We start from the raw sequence: 10,240 nt of genomic DNA on the forward strand, positions 1-10,240 counted from the left end.
AGCCACAAGCGCGACTAGAAGCCAGGAGAAGGACACCGCGGCGGTGACAGCTGCCCGTGCTACTGTTCAACATATTTACAGAATTGTCATTCGTTCTAAATTTCTAAATTACTCCAAATTGTATAACAACTCAAAAATCTCAAAAATAAAAGTTGCTCAAAATTCAAAGTTCTACAACTTTGCTTTTATAACCACCCCCTATTCGGTCTACATTTTGAAATGCAAATTTGAATTCAAATAGGGGACATTTAAAGAATTTCGCCTTTCAAATTACTTCAAAATTTTTATAACAACTTTGAAAACTCCAAAAACAAACTGTGTATACTTGACAAGCTCTACACTTTGCTTTTAGGCTCAACCCCAAAATATGCTTAGATTTGAAATGAGTTTTCAGGGTAGGATTAAATACTGAAAAATCAGGGTTTTCTTGAAAATTCAAATCCAAACAAAATTTGAACTTGATTCAAACAATACAATTCAACACATACCACATAAAGGTAAACTTGCTTTAGTGTATGCATATCAAAATTTTCACTAACACATGAATGATGTGCTATGCATATGATGACATGGCGTGTTTTAATATTTAAACACCCGAGGTGTTACACTATTCACACCCCTCTAGTCCGCCATCTTGACCTACAACCAGCGCTGCTGTTGCTCGGCCGCAATCATCTAGCGTTGTCCGCTCGTGGGGGTTGGGGGCGTGGCGCGACCGGTGATGGGGTGCGGCGCGATGGGGGGAAGGGTACGACGTGGTGGAGGACAGGCCTCGGTGGGGGAAGGGGGGCAACGGCGGGGTGGAGTGGGATGGGCGGATGGACAGTGAGGCCGCAACACCAATGCGAGTGCGAGTAAGGAAAGATTTCGGAGGTAGAAGAAATGTACGTAGAGGTGAGCACGTCTATTGGACCTGTCCGTACGCAGACCTAGTAAGACAATGTGCGGATGGGACGGACGACCGTGTGCAAGCATTTGTGATATATCAGCTATTATCGGCCATCACTACTATTGTCTGTAGTTTGCTATCAGGTGTCTGCAAACTACTGCTCTCCTGACTCCTAGTGACTACCACCTAGGCCTAGCTAGGGGATCATGGATCAATTCAAGACCATAGCGTTAACTTTCATGCATGATCGATGTATTAGCACTGAACACTAAGTAGATATAACATTTGAGTCTGGAATACCGAGCAAGACCTATACGTCTAGAGCCGGTGACTATTACTAGGTCATTTTAATCTTTTCGTTCAATTTTGAATTATTCTACTATCCCTCATAACATTACATCAACTAATGGTTTTTTTCCAAACAATCGTCATATGAACTATATAATTATCCTTCATGTATAATAGTTATCTCTACTATAGTACCAATCAAAATTATAAGTCTTCTTAGAAAAACATCCCCACTGAAAGCCTTCGACCGTTATACATCAAAAAAATGCACGTAGCGAATCATCTCCATTAAAATAAGGATTAAAAAACATCCTAATCCAATCCAATAGCTGATGTTGGAAAGTTTGATGCGAGGCTTCTCACCCGCGCGCCCTCTGCCCACGCACGCGCGGCTTCAAACGTTCCCCACGCACACACCCCGTCGCGAACAGGGTTCGAAGTCTGCGAACACGAAATAAAAAAAAACGAAAAAGAAACGCCAGGATCAGGAGGCGAGCAGGGATCACGCAGGCCGGCCGCCTCCTCCCGGATCCGCCAGACCAAGCCGGCCGTGACCGTCGCGAGCTGACCTCGACGCCCTGGTCCGAGGCCACTGCATCGCTGCGGAGATGGAGGAGGGGGCGGGGGCCGGGGCCGGGACCTGGAACGCACGGCGACGACGACGACGACGAGGACAGGCCGTGGAGGAGGACATGTGCCTTGGCAGGGCGTTCGTCGAGGAGATACTCATGGAGGAGGAGCAGGGCACCAGGGGGACCACGTTCCTCATCTCCAGGCTGCGAGGGCCGGCGCCGTGCGAGGTCGCGCGGGGCCGCCACCGGGCAAGGCCGCGCGGGGCCACCACCTCTTCAGGTTCGTTCCCCTCCCCATATCACGCCTCCTCGATCTTGTCTTGCTAGGCTTCTGTTCTTTCCTTGTGAGCTGATGACTTCCCCGTCGTGTGCTTGGCTGCCAGAGCATGGCTGCCCGTTCGCGGTCAAGGTGTTCGATTTATTGACTAGCAGGTGGTACTTCTTGCCTGAATGCGTTTCCCTCATTTTTCCCATCTGCTTCTCGATTTCACTCAGTTTTACATTCTCTGAACGTAATGCAGGGTGCTGCTTCGTCATATGCCCGTCAAGGGAGGAAGCTGACAAGGTGGTGAATGCCTGCCACAACAAGCACACACGCTCTGGGGTATGCGAGCATTCTTTCTGGTAGCAGGTTCCTTCTCGCCAACTTTTTGTTATTTAGGCCTTGTTTAGTTCCTCCCCTAAAGTTTACTTCCTATCCCATCAAATGTTTTGACATGCATGGAGTATTAAATATATACTAAAAAAATAACTAATTGCACAGTTCGCGACTAATTTGCAAGACGAATCTTTTAAGCATAATTAGTCTATGATTTGACAATGTGGCGCTACAGTAACGCATGTGCTAATGGCGGATTAATTAGACTTAATAAATTCGTCTCGTGGATTACTGACGGATTCTATAATTTGTTTTTTTATTAGTATCCGAACACCCCAAGCGACACTCCCATGTGACATCCGATGTGATAGCTCAAAACTTTACACCCTGGATTTAAACAAAGCCTTAGTGACTGGGTCTTTGGTGGTTGGCTCAAAATCTTGGAATTGGATTTGTTAAAATTTTTTGGCTCCAAGTTCTAACCAGTAATAGTTTGTCAAGGTGCGTGTGCAAATGATTGCAAGGTGTGAACCCATTCTCAGTTTGTAGACTATGTGTCATTGTTTTGGCAGTGTTTGTCTTCTGTGGGGACTGTTTCTTTTCTGATTTCGAGGATATATCTGAATAGTGTCAAGCCTAGTGGCGATCGTTTTTTCTTTCTTTCTTGTGTATCCAATAAGAGGAATATGCACTTTAACTTCTCCTGAATGAGTCCTTCCTGAATGAAGTTGCTCGGAATCTACTTCCTAATGCAGATACGTAGTATTGCTTTTAAGAGCATGCTAAGTAGACAAAGCAAATACACACGTAATACAACAACCCTTGAGTAGCCTTTAGGTTGGCTAAATCTGTTCTTTGCTACTTTGAGTAGGATAAACTGGAGAACCATTACAGACATGGATTATGAATGTGATGTAAAATACATCTTATTGAGTCTTTCTGTCAGGCTGGTACCTGGTATCTGCAGGATGCTATTATAGTATCTTGGCATCAACTAATATATAATTTTTTATTTAAATGTTCTTGCAGGTATATTAGAAGGAATCAGTTAGATGATGCGTAAATGTTCTTGCAGGAGACAATTAGTTTAACAGTTTTTCCTTTGTTGCTCATCAGACTGCACAAGATAATATTGATCTTCAGACGACCATTCTTTCTCGATTTGATCTAATCTTTATCGTCAAAGATATCAGAATGTATGATCTAAGATAAGGTATGAAACAAAATTCTTTGTACAGCTTTTCTATTCTAGCAGCTGAGAGACTAGTGCAACTTCAAAATACAGCGAATAGCAAGCCACATTATCAAGGTGCATGCCAGTTGTGCTGCAGCTTCATCCACAAACACTGAGTCAATTGAAGGAGAGAATTGGCTGAAAAGGTGTGACCCGTGTCGTGCGTGTATGTTGTAAATTTGATTTTATTTTCTTGTCTTCTACTACATAACCTCTTCAGGTAAAGTTAATTTTTTAATTTTCTGTATAGCCTTTTCAGAGTGCACCTTTGCGTTCTAAAATGAATATTGATTTCAGTAGCTTTTGAAAAACAAAAGAATTTTGTAAAACCAAAGTATTTCTCCGATACTTAAAAAATACTTTACAACCAAACAGGGTTACATGTATTACTTTTTCTGAATAATGTGGCTATTGATTTGACTTTTAATTTAGACAAAAAAAAAATCATAGATCAATTTGATGGTATGATAGCCAAGTATACTTTGGATTTGCTGTGGACACTTTAACTTAATTTCTTGTTGGGTTACTCATATTTGGTCAAATGGAGCATTTGGAGCTTCTAGCACTTTAACTTAATTTCTTGATAAGTCACAGATAATTGGTCATGGTTTCCGTCATTACATCAAACCATTGAAGAAGGTTGGAGGCTTTTGTTGCCTCATTCTGGCTATATGCATAGTGGAGTAGCTTATGTATATGAACTTTGGGCATTGTGTGGTTTCTCTTATCACTTTTCTTATCAGATATAGCACTTGTAATTCAGTGTACAACAATATGATGTATGTTTGACAAGAAAATTTATGTTTGTCTGGCAATCTAAGCATGGTTGTTTCATGACCGAATGACTACCTCGATGATCATCTTTGCAGAGTCATGGAGGAGTCACCAAAATTTAGGAGAAATCAGCCATCGTTAAGGCCTTCCCTGCTGATTGCAGTCGTCGAGGCCTCCGCGAAGCATGATTAATTTTTTTCTAAGCATGATCGTCTAAGGATGATTTATTTTTTCGTAACGTCACCGTGGCGTTAGCACGGGCAATATACTAGTGTATAATTAATGTTCCAAGAGATTAATACATGTGTAAGATATTCATGGAGAAATGGTAATTAAGCAGTGAAGGACGATTGAACACAAGCCTGAGAGCACCAAATCAACAACGAGGTCTGATGTATATTATAAAAAAAAACATAACACAAAAAAAACATAACACAACCTGTTTGTAAAAAGCAAGAGGTTAAACGTTGGAGTACAAATTTAATCCTGACGTCCTCCAAGAAGCTAGCTGTGCTGTGCACAAAATCCTGCAGGCCCGAAGGACCTATATGTAAGGAGGCGACAACACAGCCAAGAACAAAGGAAAGGCCTGGAAGCCCGAATCACCTGTTTGTAACACATCCAAGGAGCAGGAGGACCTATCTGTAAGCAGGCAGGGACCAGCGCGTAAAATCTCAAGGACCTGTTTGTAACAACATCCAGGCACCAGAAGGACCTATCTGCAGCTAGGTAGGGACCGGCGCGCAAATTCTCAAAAAAATTTGGACCATTTCTCGATTTGTGCGTGTCATCCTTGCGCAGGGGCCATGCTAATCTTCTCTGTATCGTTCCAATTTTATCGGATGTCTCCGAAGAGACAACGCGGCCAGTGCGCTCGCGAATATAAGCTGGTGTTTCCGTTACTGCGCTTCCGAGGTGGTGCTAAGCAACGTCGACCCTCCTGCTCCGGCTCCGCGCCGCGCCCTCTCGCAGTCGCACTCGCATCTCAGGAGGGGGCCCGAGCGGAGGCGTTTCGCGCAGCCAGTCCGTGGGCTGGTTTGTTTCTAGCGGCCCGCTCAGTAGAGCCACATGGACCTCTTTGTTGTACCGCATTGCCTCGTGTTTCTTTTTCTTTTCCTGTTTTTAAATAAATAAATAAGATAATATATAAATAGCGTGGTCGAGTAATCGATATGCATGGCAGCCCACGGCAGAAACATGAAACGTACATGCAGACGGTGTACGTGCATGCTTTTTGCATTGCACACGTAGGAAGAACTGAACTGCCCGTTGTCGTTGTCACTGTACGTGAATGGATTATATATGATGCAGTATAGCTAGGTAGCAAGGGACTTGCTGACTGGCCGTGGCCGGCCGGGCGTTGTATATATGGTCTGGGCTGTCGAGCGAGTAAGCAGCCTGCATTGTGCCCTCGTATAGTATCGTACCGAATATTCGAACGTGCTTGCATGATCAATCAATCAGGCGACCGAAACTGATGAATAGTACAAGACCAAATTAGCTCCTCGGCCCTAAAAAAAAAAGTTGAGCTTAGTTTCTTGGCCCTATTTCCGTTGAACTTTGTTATTTGGCCCTGGATCGAATTTTTTTTTTACATCCTTGGCCCTGCCGTCCAATCCGTCCGCCTCTATCGTCAACCAGCACAGGGATCGTACGCGAAAAGACCAGAATATCCCCGTACCCCTTCGTCACCCATCAGAGCCGCGTGACTTCTCCTTCCCCGTACTCCTTCGTCGAAGCGTGGTCGGAGGCGTCGCTAGTTTGCCTGAATGGGTTTCCCTCAATTTTTCCCATCTGCTTCTCGATTTCACTCAGTTTACATTCTCTGAACGTAATGCTTCGTCATATGCCCGTCAAGGGAGGAAGCTGACAAGGTGGTGAATGCCTGCCACAACAAGCACACACGCTCTGGGGTATGCGAGCATTCTTCTGATCTTGTTCTGGTAGCAGGTTCCATCTTGCCAACTTTTTGTTATTTGGGTCTTGTTTAGTTCCTCCTAAAGTTTACTCCATATCCCATCGAATATTTGATAAATGCATGGAGTATAGACTAAAAAAATAACTAATTGCACAGTTTGCGACTAATTTGCGAGACGAATATTTTAAGCCTAATTAGTCCATGATTTGACAATGTGGTGCTACAGTAACACATGTGCTAACGAGGGATTAATTAAGCTTAATAAATTCGTCTCGTGGATTACTGACGAATTCTGTAATTTGTTTTTTTTATTAGTATCCAAACACCTCATGCGACACCCGCATATGACACCCGATGTGACACCCCAAAACTTTACGCCCTGGATTTAAACAAGGCCTTAGTGACCCGGGTCTTTGGTCGTTGGCTCAAAATCTTGGAATTGGATTTGTTAAAAATTTTTGGCTCCAAGTTCTAACCAGTAATAGTTTGTCAAGGTGCGTGTGCAAATGATTGCAAGGTGTGAACCCATTCTCAGTTTGTAGACTATGTGTCATTGTTTTGGCAGTGTTTGTCTTCTGTGGGGACTGTTTCTTTCTGATTTCGAGGATATATCTGAATAGCGTCAAGCCCAGTGGCGATCGTTTTTTCTTTCTTTCTTGTGTATCCAATAAGAGGAATATGCACTTTAACTTCTCCTGAATGAAGTTGCTCGGAATCTACTTCCTAATCACCAGAGCCGCGTGACTTCTCCTTCTCCGTACCCCTTCGTCGAAGCGCGGTCGGAGGCGTCGCTAGTTTGCGCGTCTTCCGCCCAAACCCTAAATTGGCGCTGGAGATGGATGGCTCCGACGAGCTTCCGTCGACGGATCCACCTGGGCCGGCGCCGGATCCACCTCGTCCGCGTTACAACAGGGCAGCCCGACTGGTGTCTGGGCTGTTCACCCCTCACGCGAGGCAGGGCGTCGCGGGCCTGGGCTCCGGCCGCGTGACCCAGGGCGCCGCGGGGCTGGCTGAGGGCGCTGCGGGGATGGCCGTCGTTGCTCGAGCCTGACTGCCGACTACACGAAGCAGGGCGCCACTGGGCAGGCTGAGGAGGGCGATGCGGGGCTGGCCCAGCAGAGCGACGCGAGCCAGGGCAACGAGGAGGGCGCCGACGATGACCATAGTGACCCCCTAGATCTTCTTGAGGCGGAAGGACTCCTCACGCTCGTGCTCGTCCAGCTCGCCCCTGATGTAGGCCGTAGGCGATGGTGTTCTCCAGGCGTCCGTTGGTGGTCTTGATGGCCGCGTCCAGCGACGCCAGCTCCACCAGCATCTCGAGGGCGCGTGCGGCAGGCCGCCAGCTGCTGCTCGCCGCAGGTGAGCCCGCGAGCGACGTCGGCGACGAGCCACCGGCAGCATCGCCGTTGGCCAGAATTTATCGAGTATTTTTATGTTTGCCGAGTGTATTTCCTCGGGCACTCGACAAATAAGTTCTTTGCCGAGTGTTGCGCTAAAAACACTAGGCAAAAAAAACACTCAGTAAAAATGGGGTTTGCCGAGTGTAAAAAAAAACACTCGGCAAAGATGGGTTTTGCCGAGTGTTTTTTTTTGACACTCGCAAAGAAGTAAAATCTTTTTTCTAGGAAAGAAGGAGAAGAAAAAAAAATGAAAAAAAAACTTTGTCGAGTGTCCAGATCCAAGACACTCGGCAAAGAAATAAATATTTTTTCTGCGAAAAAAGGAGAAGAAAAAATTGAAAAAAACTTTGCCGAGTGCCCAAATATAGGACACTCGGCAAAGGAAAAAATATAATTTTTAGAAAAAAAAGAAAAAAAAAATGAAAAAAAATGTTTGCCGTGTGCTCAGATCCACAACACTCAGCAAACAAAATTTACTATAAATCCGCCGGGCGCCCCGCGCCTCCTCTCTCCAAATCCGTTGCATGCCCTCTTCGTCAAATCCGCCGCGCGCCCCACCCCCAAATCCGCCGCGCGCCCGGCCGTCCTCCCCCTTCTCGGCGCGGCCGTCCTCTCCTGCGCACGGCCCTCCTCTCCTAGCGCGGCGGCGCCCTGCCCTCGTCCCTCTCCCAGCGCCCCCTCGCTGGATCCAGCGCCCCCTCGCCGGATCCAGCTCCTTCCCTTCTTCCCCGGCGGCGTGGCAGCGCGGATCCCAGCGCGGATGCTCCTTCCCTCCTTCCCCAGCGGCGTGTCGACGCGGATCCGGCGCCCCCTCCTTCCCCGGCGGGTGGTGGCGTGGTGGTGGTGGCTCGTGGCGGCGGCTGTGAAGCCGGGAACAGAGGCGAGACGGAGGGCGTGAAGCTGGGCCGCGACGCAGGAGAAGAGCGCCGCCAAGGAGACCGACGCGGCCCGCGGAGACCGGCTGATGGTGCCTTTTTATTTTTCAAAAAAAAATGTTTGTGATGACTTTTTTTATTTTTCGAAAAAAATGTTTGCCGAATGTATTTTGGGCACTCGGCGAAGTCTTTGCCGAGTGTCCGACAAAAAACACTCGGCAAAGTCTGTTTGCCGATAAAAATTCACCGAGTGTCTTCTAGCCTTTGCCGAGTGCAATCCGCAAAGCTCCTGGTTTCCGTAGTGTATAGTAGCTGTTGAAGCGCGGGAGACGGACGCCGGCGATGTTATCCTGGTGCGCGCGCACGCGGAGCCTGGCAGGGCCCAAAGACGGACTGCTGCAAGACGTGGCAGATCGGCTTGGCGAGGGAGAGCGAGGCGGCGCGCATGGCGTCCTTGGCGGACACGATGCGCTTGAGGATCCTCAAGCGGAACTGCATCATGAGCGCGCCCGATTGACTTCTTCTTGAGCAGCATGTGGCCGGGGGTGACGCTGGCCAGCCACGCCTTCACCATGCCCAGCATCGTCATCGTCGGCACCACGTTCAGGCGCTACCCCTGCCCCGCTGCCGCACTTAGGCTCGCCGGAGACGATCAATCGCTTTTCTTGGACCTCCTCATCATGTCCGTCGTGACCATATATGTGTACAGACTTACCGTATCTGCATGAGCACCATTGCATGATTTGGTTGGGTCGGGCTTGGACGCGTGGTGTCGCGATGGTTATGGAGAGACTGAAAGCTATGGCAATATCTGCACTGCGGCGCGCTTGCAGTTTTCACTTTTATTTTTGTGCACCCCTTTTAAATAATAATTTCATGCTTCAAAAAAGTATTTTACTTATTTTGGAAGATTAATAATAATATATAGCCTGAGATGCATGTACGACTGTACTGTACATTGCAGAAGTGTTTCATTTCGCTCCAAAGGTAAAAAGGTTATTTCATCTTGCTTTTAACACAGTCACCAGTGAAACTAAAACCGAAGGGCCGAATTCCCAAACGAAATTCGATTCAGGGCCAATAACAAAGTTCACGGAAATAGGGAAACTAAGTTCGACTTTTTTTAGGGCCCAGGAACCAATTTGCTCATAATACAATGCAATGGCGGCGTGCGGCCCGGCCCGGGTGGCCTGTCAAACCTTTGGTTGGGCTGACGCCTGGCTGCGGCGATAGTGACCCCCACCCCCCGCGTTCACGCAGACGCGCACACACTGACAGTGGAAAACCATGTGCGTCGTGGCATCTTCTAATAATTGCCTTATTTGCCTGATGTGCGCGCGGGCAGGATCGATCTGTTTTTTTTAGAACTCAAGGAGTCAAGGATCGATCTGCTTGTGCGGACGCCGTCAGTTTGTCTGGCATGTCAAACCTCTCCTGGGCCCGGCTGAGATGATCCACCACAATTGCTTTGCTCGTCCGGCCGATAGTAATATATAAGGGCGTTCCCAAACGGCTGTCAAAGTTGTTAGCTTAAAGTTACCCAACCAGAAACAGGCCTTTCAATGGTCTAGCTTAAAGTTAACTAAATCAATTTTTGAATCGTTAAAATATGCAAAATGCAAGAGACTAACATAAACTCAAGAGATACTAGTTTCGCATGTTTTATAAAAGCATTCTTCTTTCATAGCTTGA

At 47.0% G+C, this 10,240-nt stretch overlaps 1 protein-coding gene and 1 non-coding gene across 8 annotated transcripts; one reads left to right on the forward strand and one right to left on the reverse strand.

Moving 5' to 3' along the window:
- The first annotated feature begins 1,641 nt into the window (after positions 1-1,641).
- On the forward strand, positions 1,642-4,705 carry LOC136547409 (uncharacterized). Of its 7 annotated transcripts, XR_010781555.1 has the most exons (6): positions 1,642-2,029; positions 2,133-2,181; positions 2,271-2,353; positions 3,377-3,560; positions 3,633-3,727; positions 4,451-4,705. XR_010781555.1 is itself a non-coding variant. In XM_066539359.1 (4 exons), exons 1-3 carry the CDS (start codon positions 1,786-1,788, stop codon positions 2,308-2,310), a joined length of 333 nt encoding a protein of 110 aa, XP_066395456.1. In that variant the 5' UTR covers positions 1,642-1,785; the 3' UTR covers positions 2,311-2,353; positions 3,377-4,705. The 7 variants fall into 7 exon arrangements, 1 of the variants encoding a protein (XP_066395456.1); XR_010781556.1 differs by having other exon boundaries at positions 2,271-2,380; positions 3,464-3,560; positions 3,633-4,705; XR_010781553.1 differs by having other exon boundaries at positions 3,377-3,727.
- A 405-nt stretch (positions 4,706-5,110) lies between these two features.
- On the reverse strand, positions 5,111-5,213 carry LOC136547709 (U6 spliceosomal RNA). Its single transcript, XR_010781672.1, has one exon. It is a non-coding gene; the product is annotated as a U6 spliceosomal RNA (small nuclear RNA).
- Positions 5,214-10,240: the final 5,027 nt, after the last annotated feature.

Source organism: Miscanthus floridulus, chromosome 3, assembly GCF_019320115.1.
Source record: "Miscanthus floridulus cultivar M001 chromosome 3, ASM1932011v1, whole genome shotgun sequence".
NCBI lineage: Eukaryota > Viridiplantae > Streptophyta > Magnoliopsida > Poales > Poaceae > Miscanthus > Miscanthus floridulus.

Coding starts and splice junctions, on each gene's coding strand:
- LOC136547409 (XM_066539359.1), top strand. CDS start 1,786: ATGGAGGAGGGGGCGGGGGCCGGGGCCGGGACCTGGAACGCACGGCGA. Junction 2,030..2,132: donor CGGGGCCACCACCTCTTCAG/GTTCGTTCCCCT, acceptor CTTGGCTGCCAG/AGCATGGCTGCCCGTTCGCG. Junction 2,182..2,270: donor TTCGATTTATTGACTAGCAG/GTGGTACTTCTT, acceptor AACGTAATGCAG/GGTGCTGCTTCGTCATATGC.